Here is a 16,272-nt window from a genome sequence, read left to right as displayed (position 1 = left end):
TGTGTGATAAAAGGGAGGATAGATAAAGCAATGAAATAAACCAATGTTTATCAAATAAACCAAATATACCAAATGTAAGAACAGAACCAGAACATTGTACACCAATCATAAAATCAATATTGCAAGGAAAATCAATTGTAAAAGATTTAGTTACTCTGATCAACATAATGATCCAATTCAATTTTGAAGGATGCATAATGAAAAATGCTACCCAGTTTCAAAGAAAAAACTAATGAACTATTGAATCATACTTTTTTACATTTTATTTTGGGAACAGTAAATGGTGCAATAGATAAAGCATTGGCCCTGGATTCAGGAGGACCTGAGTTCAAATCCATCCTCAGATATTTAACACTTCCTACTTATGTGACTCTGGGCAAGTCACTTAACTCCAAATGCCTAGCCCAAAAAAAAAAAAAAAAAAAAAAAGCAAATGTAAATTTTATTTTTATTTTATTTTGTTTGCTTTCTTTTGCAACATGGTTAATATGGAAATGTTTTGCATAACTGCAAATGCATAATCAATATCAAATTGCTTGCCTTTTCAAGGAGGGAAGAATCAGAAGAGAATCTGAAACTCAAAATTTTGAAAAATGTTAAAATATTTTCCATGTATTGGGAAATAGTTAGCAAAATAAATAAACATAATATTTTTAAAAATAATGCCATTACAAAGGCACTGGAGCTAATACCTGGTTTGATAGGAATCATGAGGGTTCTTATGTTTACATCACTTCTGTTGTAATATAAATATTTATAATGTCCCTGGTATGTGAGCTACATCAGTCAGAATTTGACAGTAGTTCTAATTTAAATGTTTCTGAACAAGAGAATTTTCAGAAATTATAGGACATAAAATTAGAATAGCTATCTAATTAGTGTAGTCACTTACCAGTTGTGTGATCCTGGATTAAGTCACTGAGCCTTAATTTCCTCATTTGTAAAATGGGAATAACAATAGCACTAGTGAGGACCAAATAAAATAACATATTAAGAACGTTGCAAGCCTTAAAACATCATTTAGATGTGAGCTGTTATTCTTCATTACAATTACACTTTTCTCCAAATGAATATTTTTGTGGATGAATATTATAATCTGCAAGATATTACTTTTACTCTTGCAAAGAGTAGTTACTTTATAATTCAAACACCGTATTTCCTTTCAAGGCATTTAATATTTATAATATATTAGCTTTGAAAAGAAACTTCCTACTTACCATCTCTGAAGCCAACACTGACAGCCATGGTTGTCAGGTCTTTTGTACAACTGGCCAAATTTTCCTCCTGGGGGGCACTGAATGTGCTTAGTCCAGTAATTTTGTTGACATAGACCATTCTACCCAAAGACACATCAAAATGTGCTTGCCAATCAAAGGACTGTGCCATAGACTCTTCATCCTTAGAAATTCTTGTCCCACTATTCTCTTTCTGAAAACAAGCTGCAGTTTGATCATTTGTTGAAATGTCTACATGACTTATTAAAGCTGTGCTGGAAGGGTTGGCTGTTTCCAACTGCTGTTCTGAAGATAAAAGGGGGTTATTTGGGACTTCACAGACTTCAAAAGCTGTGTTTCTGGATAACATCAAAGGAACATTATATTTCATTGGATAATCCTCTGTTGTGCTAATTAATAATGATTGGTTTCTAAAAGCTGAATTTGTATTTTTGTTACAGGTATTATCTTGCACAGCAGTTTCTGAATCTGGAAGGTGGATACTATCTTCTGTTATTTTATGTATGTTATGAGATAACTCGTGAGAATCCTGGGCTAACACACTACACAAACTATTGTCTTTCATACTGGAGCCAGAGTCATTAGAATGTTCTATACTTTCAGTAATTACAGTTTCTTTGTTGTGACCTTTCATTCTGGATAGTTTAGATGCTAATGATCCTAATGGCTTATTAACATTTAAAGGTTTTCTGTTAAACTCAGAATAGTCAGTCAGTGTTATAGGATTTTCTGTCACACTGGCATTCTGTTGCTCCAATATCTCTTTTTTCTTAGAAATTCGAAATTGTTCTGAAGGGATGTGATTATCTGGTTGGTTACGTACATTGGATTCACTATTATTTATGGGTGGAATTTCACAAATATTGAAATGGTCTAAGTGGCTATTCCCTCTCTGAGAAATATCAAGTTCAACTTGGGAACCATTATTGGTAGTTAGTTCAAAATCATTACTAATATTCTGAATTCTTGTAGGCATAGGACTCTCGACCTTCTTATATTGTCTCTTAAACTTTTCTAAAGACACTGGTTGTGAAAACAAGTTTAGTTTCTTATGAGGAAAGGGTTTAGAACCAGTCAGTTTTTCTGTGTTCTTCCCATTATTTGAAGTGTGTGTATTCCAAGGAAAAGTTAAGGAAGCATTAGGTAACAAGGTACTTGTATGTGTTTGCTTACTGCTTTTCTTAAGAAAAAATGCCTCATTTTTACAGATTCCTATGGTTTTGCTTTTTGGCCCAGCTTTTATATTTGGTAAGCAAAAATTCTGTTTTACTGATTTAGCAGATTCTTCACTTAAATTAGTATTTAAGTCTATGTTTGGGGTCTCAACTGAACTTTGGGTTTTGTTTCCAAATATTTCCCTGGCACTAATAGGTCCAGGTTGAAAATTATTTTTTAAGGTAAAGTCCATTTCAGATGTTTTCGATTGTTGGGTTTGCATCACATGAGTTATAAAGCCAGTGGAGCATAACTGAACTTTTCCATAACTGAAAATTGTTTTTCCCCTATTACAATCAGATTCTTTCTTTGTTCCTTCATCTTCTTTAAGTGTATCACATGTCTCCAATAGTATTCTCCCAAAAGGTGTATGTTCGCATGCCATTTCAGGGATATCTTTAAGTCTCTGTTGTCCCTCACAAACACTGTTGACAACTATTCCATTATCATTGATCTTTTCCTTTTGTAGACATGGATTTTCTCCATTGGCCTCAAGGTGATGTGGAATTTGAAAAGAACTCTTTAACACTTCTGAACTGGCTCCATGGTGATTTGATGAACATTCAGGTTCTAAACAAATATTTTTAGTATTATTTTTTTCAGAATCTGTGATTTTGGCTTCCTGTTGTACTAAAACATTTGGTTTTGAGTAGGTGCTATCTTGACAAGGTTCAGATAACTCTATCATATCATTAATGCACATTTCATTTGGGTCACTATTGGTCAACACTTGGCAGTCTTTTATGTGTTTGATGTCTTCTTCAGTCCTAAAAGTCTTCAAAGAAATATCTTCCACAACAGCTTTTCTTTTCACAGTTTTAGATTTCATATTAAATATTTCATATGAATCCATATTTTCATATGCCTCTTGAAAATTGTTTTGGACACATTTTTCATCAGAGATTGCAGGCTGAAGAATAGCATTGAATAAAGTCAAGTCACTGTCTTCATTAAATTCTTTAATGTCATCACCTGACAATTCTATAAATAAGTGTTCTTGTTTTAAAAAACATTTTATCCCTTCCTGAATACAAACCAAGACAGTATCCCAGTTCCTAAATTCAATTAGAGTTTTTGCTGGATCTAGGCATACATCATATTCACAAAATTGGCATTTGACATTGATTACATAGATGCCATGAAGTTCTGAGTTTGACCGATGCCTAGGAGGGCTTGAAGTCATTTGCTTACTTGCAGGACCACCCTTTGGTCTACAAATGATACTTTCTTTCCTTAATAAAAAGTCAATGAGTTTATGCAATCTTGTCCTTAAAACCAGTCTTTTGTTCACAAACAAAAATTGCAAATTTTTATTGTAATGTGCTTCACAACTGATATATCCATTTAGTTCAAATTCTTTATGTTTAAAATTGATTTCTCTTAACTTTTGCGACTTACCCAAGCCATGAATCTGACAAAATCGAGAGCATGTATCTTTGGTTTTAGGAAGCTGAAGAACCATAGAACCAGAAATATCATTTCTCAAGGAGAAGGATATGGATGGGTGCATGAGTGAGAGTGCTTCAATCCTTTGTCTAACCTTTTCAAACTCCAATCTTGGATCCATGCATTTCCTCCTTACTGGTAACTGGTAAAATAGGTTAAAAATAGTGACTGTTGTCCCTGAACTTGGCCTGGTCAACTCAGCTTCACAGGTTTCCAGGGCTTTCCCATTCTGAAACAGTTTCACAAAAGTTTCCACCGTCTTATTTGTTTTGGATGCAATTTCCACAGCACTGGCCATATTTACTATACTTGATAGTGCTTCCCCTCTGAAACCATAAAACTTTGGGTTCTCTAGGTCTTGTACAGATTTGCACTTGCTGGTGAAATATTGTTTTCCCACCCTCTCTACATCATCCCTTTCTATCCCGGATCCATTGTCTATAACCTGAACTTTGAAAGTTTCCATGTTTACTCTCACAGCCACACATTTTGCTTCAGCGTCAATGCTATTGAGGGCAAGTTCTTCAACACATTGGCTGATAGAGCTGACAGCGACACCAGAACGGAGTTTCACTTGCACTTCCTCTGATAAACACTTGATCATGGCAGGTAAAAAACTAGTTAAGAGCTACAGTATCTTCTTATCAGAAATATTTCCCTACAAAAACAAAGAAAATTAAGGCTCTTATGATTTAAAAACTTTTTAGTTTGTATCTACAAATTATCTGTTTTGTCAAAAATCATTGTGAATATTATGTAAAACAAATATCATTCTCCTCTACTGCTAATAGGCAACATATAATACTGCATCTTGGAAGAACTTCTGTTTAATAATAGTCTGAGATGATAACCCTCATGACACATTTCTCCCCTTTCTAAGTCCTATAAGCTACAAAGTAGATATCAATGTTGTAAAAAAAAAAAATTACCCAGGCATGGATTCTGTCAATAAAAAGTTACTATAATTAAAAAAAAAAAAGTGGGAAATAGCTTAAAAAAAAAACAAAAAAACAAACAAAAAAAAAAAGTAGATATCAGTATTCAAACCCAAAAGTGAACTACAATAGAGAAATAGAAAAATCTAGTTATTTCACAATAGCTGAATAAACTCAATGCACTAAGGAGAACAAAGATACTTTTAAAAATATCATATTGAATGATGGGACAGATAGGTAGTGTAATAGGCTCACTGTTTGGAAGACATGAGTTCAAATCTGTCAGACACTTATTGGCTGTGGGACCCTGAGCAAGTCACTTAACCTGTCTGACTCCATTTCCTCATCTGTAAAATGATGACAACATCTCCTTCCCAGGGCTGTTCTGAGGATCAAATTAAATAATCACTTAGCACAATTATGCAAATAGCAAGCGCTCTATAAATGCTTGATTATATGGGAGAGTAAGAGGCATCATTACCACTCCCATAATATTTATATATTCTAGGCTCTGTGTTTGTAAAAACTTAAAAGTATCATCCCAGTGTTGCTACTAAATTGTGACTTTGTTAATCCGGAGAGATGACGCGCCCCCCCCCCCCCCCCCCCGGGGAGGCCACGCCCTCTGGAGCGTGATCTGAGGGGCTGGGGCCATTCACAAACCACTTTTACTTAGCCCCGCCCTTCCTCGAAACTCCGCCCAAACACCCCTCCCCCCCTCCCCCCACCCCCACCCCAGCCGGAAACGAAGGCTGAACGTTCGCGGGAGACCCTTATTTGGAAGATTCCCAACCCCTCCCGGGAGACATCTGTCGACGCTCGCTCGCCCAACGAAAATCCCTTCCCGCAATCGTTCCTTCTTGCCCTCCCCTGCTCTCCCGTCACCTTGAATGGGTAGCTTCACCGGGCGCCGCAGTGACGAAAGCGCGCACGGAGACCGGAAGCGGACGCGAAAGCCCCTGTGATCTCTGGGAGGAGTAGTTTTCATACCCTGTGGTTTTTGAACAAAATGCAGTCTTTTGGGGAGGGGTGATGGGTTCACAAAAGCCAAGGCGGAGGAAGTGTGGGGGAGGGGGAGAGGAAGGCTAATAAGTGATGCCAGATTTCCAGGCTTATGTCAGTTTCGACAATCTCCCCACCCCACCCCCACCCCATCATGGCAAAAATACTGCGCTTGCTGATTAGATGTCTAACTGGATAACTAAAAGTTATTCTTTTTGGAGGACCGATTTCTTTTCATCGGCCCACTCCATCCCTTTATTGGCCTTGATTGTTCCAACCCACGTGGATGCAAATAAAAAGCCCTGTGAAGTGACTTTGAGTTTGCTTTCCTGCCTCATTTTCATTGGAACCTACTTTATAAAGAAGCTCATACGGTGTTTTTTCATATATTACTAATCTCAGCAGTTCTGAATGAGAACATGAATCGCCGCTAGTGCTACAGCAGCACCCCTTATTGAGTTTATATGAGTGTCACCTGGGCAGAATGGCGTCTCCTTTCCTGTCATTTTGCACGAACACTTAAATCCAGGCCCTTTTAGTGTGTAGCGGCAGCGATTTCAGTGTTCACATTAATGGCAAAAAAATTCAGGGAATTGGGGCAACCAGGTGAAGGTGTAGATATACAGTGTAGACATATAGTATAGACACAGGTCCTGGAGTCAGAAGGACCCGAGTTCAAATCCTGACACTTTGATATTTATAAGCTGTGTGACCCTAGGCAAGTCATTTAACCCCACCCCACAAAAAAACAAAAATTCACTTAATTATAGAATACAGTTGGAATTAGGGAGTTATATTAGTATTTTTTTTTTTAACTTTTCAGTCTATTTTCCCCCAAACACATTCCTCTTTCAAACTTGCTTTTATTGCAGGGATCATCATCTTAACAATCACTGATTCTCACACTATTAATCAGACCGAGAGGTCTCTGCTCTTCATAGAATACCTACCATTTTCTGGCATCTGTACTTTTGCACTAACTGTTCCTAACACTTGGAATGCACCCTTTTCTTACAGTAGCTCAAATGCCATCAAGAGAGCTTTCTTCCAAAGTCACATTGTATATCTCTTAATTTTTATAATTATCACATTTTACACCTATTTTATATTGCTGTTCAGTTGTTTCAGTTGTGCCTGCTTCTATGTGACCCCATTTAGTGTTTTCTTGGCAATACTTTTCATTTCCTTCTTCAGCTCATTTTGCAGATGAGGAACTGAGGCAAAGAGTTAAATAACAGGTCCAGAGTCACACAGCTAGTATTTGACAAGATTTAAACTTGGGAAGATGAGTTTTCCTGATTCCAAGTCCAGCACTCTTTATCTACTGCACCATGTAGGTGCCCATTTAGTTCTCAGGTGAAAATCAGCATTACTGAAATGATTCACAGGAACTCCCAACTTTCATTTTGAAGGAATGAAATTAAGAAACTTTACTTATTTAAATTTTCTCAAAATCTTCTTCACAAGTATGTTTATTGTACAAATGAGTAAATAAATCATATTCTTAGAGGAAACTCAGTAAAGACAAAAAAAAAATCAAAATTAAAGATTCCAATTGTCTTTTTTCCTTTATTATTAAGTTCCCATTTACAATTGCAATCCTTTAATGCGGTCCACATCCATTACATTCAAGAAATACTTGAAAACCGAACTAAGTTAAATGACCACCCTAAATACTAATAATAACAAATAGTTCTGCATGTTTTAACAACATAGATGATAAATTGAATACAATTTCAAATAAGCATATACTCATATTACACTAGGAAAAACATTGTCTTTTGATTACTATTTCACAATTTGGAAATCTTTGTATTCCAGCTTCGGGATGACCCTTTCATTGTGGAATTTTGCCTTGTCAATGCGGGATTTAGGGCTTCCTTTTGTCTTAAGCCATTCTTGCATGACTCGAACCTGGACAGTGGGACCTTGTAATTGTCCTTGCACGGTGCCCTGGTCAGTGTTCTGGACCCATCCTACCACTCCCAGCCTTTTACCCTCAGCCTAAGGAAAAAAAAAAAACAGAATTGGATTAAATGAGACTGTTTAAAATAAAGTAAGCTTACAATCTGTTGTCAGAAACTTGGCCTGGAATCAAGCCATGGGAGTTGACTGATGTTGCCCAGATACTCCTGGCAACAGGACAAGGATCTTCTTGTGACTCTTTAATGTAAGGGTGTTAGCCATCTGAACTCATTTCCTTTCTCTACCCTCCTAACAAGCAAGGGTTAGATTTTTCCACTAACTCAAAAATTGGCAACCACTAGTACTAGATGCAAACACAAAACCCACCATTTTCAAAAAGCTCCCAGGAGGTTATCTATTTGTTTTGAGCACATTTTTGATTATGCATGTTAATTTCCCCTTTCCTAGCCAAAAATCCATTGGATATAGAAGGAAAAAAACAAACAAACCTGAAAACCATATTAAAAGGTCACCTCCTCCTTCTGCCTTCATAACAATTCCAAATGGGAGAATAGCCATATTTTAAAAAGATTTCACAACGTTTCCTGCATTGCTATCACCATTAGGGAATTCTTATGTCTAACCCACATCTTTCATGGTGCCCCTGAAACTCAATTTCGGTCATCCAAATTAGAAAAGGTCAGCTGTCTCTTCTTTTGGTATAATAATCCTTCATGTGCTTGAGGAATCTTGGGTGATGTGATAGAAAGAACATTGGAGCAGGAATCAGATATGGATTTTAGCTCCAGCTTTGCTACTAATTAGCTATTTTACCTTGGGTAATTCATTTTATCTTGACAACTAAGCCTCTTTCTTCATCTATGAAGACTCAATAATTATTAATCTCTTTTATGGCTAAAGTCTATGATTCTATGATAATGCCTCTCAAACTTTTCTTTAGGTAAAAAGACTCTCTTAAATTTGAAAAAAAAAAAAATGACGGAATCTGTCCAGCTAGCTAGCTTTTAGACTTTTTCCAATTTCTTTCCTTTAAAATATTGATGTGTTACAGCAAGTTTACCTGTGAACAGAATGTTAAATTTTCAGTGTGAGCATTTATACTTTTTCAGCAATTGGCAAATAGTATATACAAACCAGGGCTTATTGTTGTTTTGCTGATTATCTTAACTAGAGAAAGTGACAGAGAAAAAGTTTCCAATGCAGATTAAATTTAAAATTAAATCCTTCTTCAATCCCCAGCATTCTTTACCCTGTTCTTCCCCTCCCCCAATGGGATGGTTAAACATTTACCGTACACCACAGCCCTAAATTGAAAAACCAATAATGAACACAATAGAAAGGATTTCTTTAGGCATCATTTTACCTGTAATGCTTACTTTTTAAACAGAATAACATTTGCTGACAGGGTTCAGTGTATGAATTTATGCTGGGAAAAAAAAAGTATTGTATTTAGATTCTAATGAATTATTGTAATTTGCTCACACAGGATACAATTTCTGCTGCAAATACATACCAGGGAGTTTAAAACTATGGGAACAAATTTCACCAACCTAACTTGTATTTAAATGTCATTCATATGGTTCCAAGAGAGCGCTCTACTTCTATGGTAGATAACACAATAAAACAATTATTTTCATAATTAATAATAATCACTGATTAAACTTTAGTAAAAATAATTTTTAAAAATATGGTTTACAATTTTGATGTGAAATTAGTAATTTTAAAGCAAACTTTGAATTTTTTTTATTATATTACATCATTTCCATCCTTTCCCTTGATAATAGCATTTTATTTTAAATTACAGGGAAAATTATGCTACCATCAAAGACCATGGTTGTTGCTTGTCTTTAAGAGTCCTGTCTCTGCATACTAAAGTACAGTAAACAGCCTTAAGTTACAGAGCAATCAGTGATAAAGCTAAGTGAAATATATATTACTGGAATGAATGTTTAAAAAAAAAGTACTTAAGTAATTACTGTTTGCAAAGCATAGTGCTAAATGATAGGGATAAAATTAGGGGGGGAAAGGCAAGATAATATATGCTTTGAAAGAGCTCACATTCCAATAATGGAAAAAACACAAATAGGAGATTTTAGCCCTAGTGGGGGCAATAAAGAACAGTGGAAAGAGCACTGAATTTGGAGTGAAACAGTTCAAGTCACTTTTCTCTAAGCCTTAGTTTGCATATCTGTGAAATGGAGATAATAGTTCGTACACTACAATCCCATAGGGGTGTAAGGCTGAAATTCAATAATGTACTTTCATAAAGTACCTTACAAACTTTCAGATATAAATCTCACTTAGTAATTCTATTCTGCTTAAAAAGTGCTTTTTGTGAGAGAAAGGGACCAAGAAGGACATAATGTGTAGGTAAAAAGATGGTACTTAAATTCAGGATTTCTTTCAACATTAAGATTTGAGTTTTAAGTACTTTAGTTCCAATAAATTGGAATCACCTAATTTTACTGTTCCAATTCACTACTCCTATTTTTCCAGAAAGGTTTAAAGGGAAGTGGTTAGAGGGCAAGAAGGGACGATAGTCTGGCATCTACAGATTAGAAGGGACAAAAATGGGAGATATGTGTATGCAGGGTAGATACAGTGAAAATTAACTAGCTACTCCCTTAATTTAACTAAACATTTACCTATCTTGTTACGGACAATGCAGTTTATAATCAGAGAAGTCTCAGTTGGCAACAGCAGATATTTGAAATCAAGAAAGTTGTTACTATTAGAACATAATGTCTTTAAAGGCTCTTTAATTTCTTTTTATCTTTGTATTGCTAGTGATGGGGGTGAACCCTGAAACTGTGTCCCCTTTTAATTGTAATTGGGGTCTCAGGCTCTCCCCTGGGAAAAGCATACCTTTCCCAAACAACACCCTCCTACGTGATCTCATTGAGTTGGAGATCTCGGCCTGATATTCCTATTGAGTGGCTTGAAACTCCGAGGTAAGTACTCTGTTTTCAACTGGAAATAAGCTCCAGGTTGTGACAATATTGAAGGAATCTCATTCCATTTTGAATGGAAGCCTGAGCCTCCAAAACAGGAATTTGCTTTGCCAGGAAGCTCTCTTCTCAGCAAAGCTGCCTGCCACTCTAAAGATAGTTGTTAGAATCCTTACAAGCTGTTAACTCATTAGAGTTGATAGAGAAAATAATTATCTAATTTAGCATGGTTCAGTATGATTGATCTGATCTTACAAGGAGTTGTTCCGGGCCAAAACTTGAAACAAGGTACTAAGTGGAACCGATAGAAACAATGCTTGTATTCACACCTTTAGAGAGCTCATATAAGCAAGAAGCTCTTAGGGCCAAAGAGCACTCTGGGAGGAAACCCACTATCCCACTCACTCTCTCGGAGGAGGAGTCAACCTTTTACACCGAGCATAAAAAAAGCTTCAATGAGTCAGTCAGAGTCAGTTCAGAACATTGCCAGGAGTCGGACAGAAGCACTCTGGGACAGACACAGAAACACTCTGGGACAGACACAGGGGCACTCTGGGAGGAAGCCCACAAGCTCACTCTCGGAGGTGGAGTCAGATTCATTCCATCTTCCACCTTTGTGCTGACTGGAGGCTGAAGAAAGCAGAGGCAGAAGCAAAAGACAAAGCTGCAAGAGCTCTTGGAGAAATAAACGTTTGGATTTTATCAGCTGACTGTATTTGGAGTGATTATTACTCTGAACTGAAACTAAGGCTGCCTCCAGAAAACCTCCCCAAGAAACCTGCTCCCAGAGAGAACCATTATATTTTAGAGAAGAGAACACCACAGATAGTCTCTTCTCAGTGTTAACCCTTGCCATTTTCTCTAACAAGACCTTTTGCTACTAAGAAGTCTGTCTTCCTAACAGGCTGACTTCTTAGTGAACAATAAAAATCCCTTTTGCTATTCAGACTTTTAGGGTTGGGGAATTCTTTTGCATTGGACCTGCCCCGACCAGAGAGGATTCCCCACCTCAATTCTCACACCTCTTCTCAACCACTAGCATCCAACACATGGCACCTTAAAAATAGTATTCACTTAAACACTTGATGAATTTAACTGACAGTTAATAACACACAAGGAAGAATTACATGGGGGTTGATTTTCTTCTTTAAATTGGTAATACAAGAATTAAACTGAATAACAGAAACAAGACAAAATTAAGATACTCAAACTTGCAGGTAAATATGCCAAATTAATAATGCCATGTATATACAGTTCATATTTACTGCTGCTGATAGTAATGAAGATAATGCATAATCTAATAAATGCAGGATTTCTTCAGAAAATATTAGGAATTCTATCTTATGGAACATTTAAAACTGGCCAGAAGTAGAAAGCATATCTCAGGAAATAATCCTTTATTGCATGTGGGTAATAAAAGTACTCACTACCCACAGAATGCCTTTTCCAGGAATGTTTCCTATCAGAAGCTTCCCAAGAAGGTAAATTTGAAAAAATAGTCTGAAAAAAATGACTAAGTATTAAAGTAAGTGAAATGTGGAATTACTGAATACAAGAAGCAATTCTGATTTCTTTAGAGTTGAACTCAAAAGGAAGTTTTCCTTTTCCTTCAAGGAAGGAGTATTCCTGTCTTGTCCAGACAACCAGACATCACCAGTAATACAAGGAAATACATTAAAACAAACAAACAAAAAAAGAAATAGAAAAAACATGGCTTGCAACCAAACACATGACCTACTCCTTCAATAGCCAGTTCTTTATGGTTTCATTCCCAATATGGCCAGTTCCTGTGCATCAACAAAAGCATTTCTTATTTCCTTCCATTATTTAGCATCTTCCAAACCCAGTGCGGAACACGTACCTGTGTGTACTTTCGGAAAAACACACCTTGGACTTTTCCAAAGATTTCATAATCCACTGACATCAGGGTGTGTCCTTCGGCCATGGTAAGACCTGCTGGTGACCACGCAAAGCAAAAGTAGTACAAAAACAAGCTTAAATCTGGACAGCCTGATCTTCTGTCACACAATTGTGTCTCGATCCTTATTGTTCATTTATTTATTTATTTGTTCATTTGTCTAAAAAAACTTGTGCCACAGTTCTCTTTGGTTGTCCTGACTCAGTTTCCCTGGTTAGTTCTGCCTCAGTTTCCCTAAATTGTTCTGCTTCAATCCCCTTAGTTGCAAAACCCCACTCCTGTTCATTAAGACTGAGGACCATTTGCTCTAAGGTTCTAAAATATCAATGTAAGACTCAAGATAAGGGGGAGTTCAGATTTCCTGGCTCCTAACTCCATCTGTCATCAAAAATTTAAGGTCCTACCTCTATCCTGTCATTGTTCTTCTTTATCCCAATTTATCAGAATGTCTGGTGTCTCCCCTGTCAGAACCAGATTGATAGTCCGTTCCCACTCTCAATGTTCTGACTCCGCCCCCGCCTTGGTCTACCTGTAGCTGAACCATGTGTGTATATCTGTCACTGAGAACTCACATTCACCCCTGGATACTTTGAGAGGAGAGTCCTGTCCAGTCAGTCAAACTCTCCAATTAATAAAATATTAAAAACTCTCTAATCTCTACCTTGCCTCAGTTTCTCCGGCATTATAAAACAAAAAACATTTAGTGAGTCCCTAATATACTCTTGTAGATCCTTAGGAAGATTTTTTTTTATTTTTTTAGCAAAAGAGAGGAGGAGGAAAGAAGGAAATATAAATCTTAACTTAGTCTTTGCATTCCCCATTCCTAAATCTAGCTCAGCACTCTGAATACAAGAAATTGACAATCAGTTTCTTCCTTTGGAATTAACATAGAAACAGATACATACATACATACACAGATGCATCCATTGTATACACACATATAAAATCCATAAAATGTACGTTGTATATTACATGCACATTACATGCACATATAAAATGGATATATGTATACACATCTGTGAATATACATATATGTGTACACACATAAACAATATGTACGCAGTATTTGTGCATTCACACATAGGCACGTGTATCTTTAGTATGCACATAAGTGTACATCTGTACATGTGTATATACAGTTATTATTAGGTATACGCTACACAGTGTATATGTGTACGTACCATAAATGCATCTATGCACGCATGAATGTGTGCATAAAAAGACATGCGTATGTGTGCGCCGCATACATACACGCCGTGTGTTTATGTACATATCCTACATGCACATATACAACAACACATGTGTGCACACATGTGCACAGGGTGTGTGTCCCCTTGTTGTTCAGCAGTGCCCAACTCTATACGACCCCGCAGTTTTTTGGCAGAGATACTGCAGTACTTTGCGCTTTCCCTCGGCAGCTCATTTGACAGATGAGGGAGGAAACAGGGGCCGCGACTTGCCCTCAGTCGCACAAGCAGCAAGTGTCTGCGCCCGGATTGGAATTTAGGAAGATGAGTCTCCCCGTATCCGGGTCCTGCGCCGTGTACAAGCACGCAGTTACCGAGTACGCGCAGGTACACACTGTACTTCCCTCCCTCCCCGCCCCCAGGCTGTGCTTGTCTCCCACTCCCGTCAGCCAGTCACGCATGCTCCGTGCAGCGGCTGGGACACTAAGTGGGGCATCAGTCCTTTATTAAGCGTTCACTAGCTCCAGGAAGTGCGAGCCCCCCCGCAGTGAGCGGCTCCCATCCCCGTTGCTCTCTCCCCACGCCCACTCCTGCTCACCTGCCTCTCGTCGGCCCTTCAGCCGCGTTCCTTTCATTAACATTTCATGGTGATGCCCCCCCCCCTGCGGGGGGAGGGGAGGAGGGAACCTCCCGGGCTCACCCTGCTCGGCTTCCCTCCCTCCCTCCCTCCCTCCCTCCCTCCCTCCCCGGAGAGGTCTCAGCACAAGCAGCTCAGCCCTTCACCCAACCGTCAGCTCCCGGGTACAACTGCCGCTACCTGAAAAGCATCGAGTTCTAGTCCTCCGACTCCCCGCTCCTAGCTAGAGAGGCCCGCGGCCGGCTCAGCCAATCAAAGCCCGCCCGTTCGGCCGGAAGTCCGCACACCTGAGACGGATGGAAAGGAACACAGGCTGGCGCTGTTGAGTCTGGGAAGCCCGGGAGTTTCCGTTGGGCCCCAGGCCTCCCCAACTCGCTGCTCTTAACCTAACCTACGCCCGATAGACTTCAGGGGGTCCTTGAACTTGAATGGGGAAAAATAATCATCTTTATTTCATTAGAGTGAATTTTCTTTTTAATCTTATGCATTAAAAAAATCCTGGGAAGGGGGTGCATTTGGCAAACAGTCCCGTGCCACAAAAACAGTTAAACACACCTGCACTATCCCGGTTTCCTCTCATGAGTCCCTTAGGGAAGCCTACCTCTGATGAACCAATCGGGAGGCCCCCTTAGGGATGCAGTTCCGCTAAATGCATTCATTTACATCGACCTTTTCCAGGATCCTCTGGCTTCACATTTTGTCCCTAAAACTTCCTTACATTGTGTGCATGGGTCACTTAGCTTCTCTATGCCTCAGTTTCCTTCTCTGTAAAAAGAGGAGGTTAGATTAAATAGCTTCTACCATTCTTTCCAGGTTCAGAGCTTTGAATCCTATCTTTCTTAATTTCTCTGTCGCCACTCTGAGATAATGTGTGAATTGTGGTTGGGTAAGTAAGTAGAGAAGATGTTTCCGGCTTCAATGCCCCCTGGAAGGTGCCAACTAGGAGGTCAACAAATGTTCATTACTGTTTGCTTTCCTTACTATGATCTTAATTAAATCTGGCCAGCCAAAAAGACAAGAAAAAGAACAAGCAACCTTTAATTCTATAATTACATTTGGGCCAATCCTCTCAGATTATATAGTCCATAGATCAAATTTTAAGTACTTATTTGGGGAAAGGAAAAGAGGAAGAATGGAGGGCAGGAGAGATGGCTGTACTTAAACACTTCAATTTTGCTTCCACAATGAAGCTAAATGAAAAATATGCAATACCAATTTTAGTCCTGGTAGGATCTATAGTCATTTAAGTGAAAAATATTCTTAAATTGCCATTTAAAGGTATTTTGTAGCTTTGTATCCTGAGTTTTATATGCATTGATTCTGAATTCTGAAGCATTTTTTCCCCTACAATCTAGTGTGTAATTTTCTTCATTTGATAAATGAGGCAATAATTTGCTGAAGTCGCAATAGCTACAAATGGCAAGGTCAAAGATGGCAGTGCAGTGCCTTTAAAGGAATGCTGGGTTGGGAATGAGCATATTTGGATGAGAATTGTGCCACTGCCATTACATATTACCTGTCCATGATCTTGAACAAGACAATTTCTCTAGGACTCAAACCTCAGATGAAAAATGTGGAGTAGATTAGATCAGTAGAATTAAACTCAAATAGAATCGGATCCATGAAATATCGATTTTTGTGAGCCTCATATAATGAGTTTTAAAATGTAATATTGTCACTTTTATTTTATTTTTATTTATTTTGCTATTTTCCAATTACATTTTAATTTGGTACAAGCTGTACTATGTAGTGTTAAGGACACATGGGGCCTGGAGGACTGTTTGACAGCTTAAGACTTCCTCTAACTTTAAATATCCTATAAA

General features: G+C 38.0%; 2 protein-coding genes across 8 annotated transcripts in view; both read right to left on the bottom strand.

Moving 5' to 3' along the window:
• Window positions 1-5,772, bottom strand: part of MLH3 (mutL homolog 3) — a 39,065-nt gene extending 33,293 nt beyond the window's left edge. For 3 of the 4 annotated variants that reach the window (XM_031952509.1, XM_031952510.1, XM_031952511.1), the window contains exons 1-2: window positions 5,717-5,772; window positions 1,218-4,554 (exon numbers count right to left, since the gene is read on the bottom strand). In XM_031952509.1, the coding sequence (XP_031808369.1) occupies window positions 1,218-4,500 (3,283 nt within the window). In that variant the 5' untranslated portion in view covers window positions 4,501-4,554; window positions 5,717-5,772. Of the gene's footprint in view, window positions 1-1,217; window positions 4,555-5,716 lie in introns of those variants that run through there. The other variant, XM_031952512.1, reaches the window with a different exon arrangement.
• A 1,603-nt stretch (window positions 5,773-7,375) lies between these two features.
• Window positions 7,376-14,728, bottom strand: ACYP1 (acylphosphatase 1). 4 transcript variants are annotated; one of them, XM_012547824.3, is made up of 3 exons: window positions 14,630-14,728; window positions 12,569-12,660; window positions 7,376-7,837 (listed from the first exon to the last, which is right to left on the bottom strand). In XM_012547824.3, exons 2-3 carry the CDS (start codon window positions 12,650-12,652, stop codon window positions 7,622-7,624), a joined length of 300 nt encoding a protein of 99 aa, XP_012403278.1. In that variant the 5' UTR covers window positions 12,653-12,660; window positions 14,630-14,728; the 3' UTR covers window positions 7,376-7,621. The 4 variants fall into 4 exon arrangements, with proteins under 4 accessions (XP_012403278.1, XP_012403283.1, XP_031808367.1 ...); XM_012547829.3 differs by having other exon boundaries at window positions 12,569-12,663; window positions 14,630-14,717; XM_031952507.1 differs by lacking the exon at window positions 14,630-14,728 and adding an exon at window positions 14,411-14,539.
• Window positions 14,729-16,272: the final 1,544 nt, after the last annotated feature.

The sequence above is a fragment of the Sarcophilus harrisii genome, chromosome 2, assembly GCF_902635505.1.
Source record: "Sarcophilus harrisii chromosome 2, mSarHar1.11, whole genome shotgun sequence".
Taxonomy (NCBI): Eukaryota; Metazoa; Chordata; class Mammalia; order Dasyuromorphia; family Dasyuridae; genus Sarcophilus; species Sarcophilus harrisii.
This window is presented reverse-complemented; position numbering and strand designations above follow the sequence as displayed.

Excerpts from the sequence above, each read along its gene's own strand:
- ACYP1 (XM_031952506.1), bottom strand. The coding sequence starts at position 14,453 with ATGTTAATGAAAGGAACGCGGCTGAAGGGCCGACGAGAGGCAG. Across the intron at positions 12,664-14,410 it reads GAAGGGCCGACGAGAGGCAG|CAGGTCTTACCATGGCCGAA; the intron begins GTGAGCAGGAGT and ends CGTGGTCACCAG. Across the intron at positions 7,838-12,568 it reads TTTTCCGAAAGTACACACAG|GCTGAGGGTAAAAGGCTGGG; the intron begins GTACGTGTTCCG and ends TTTTTTCCTTAG.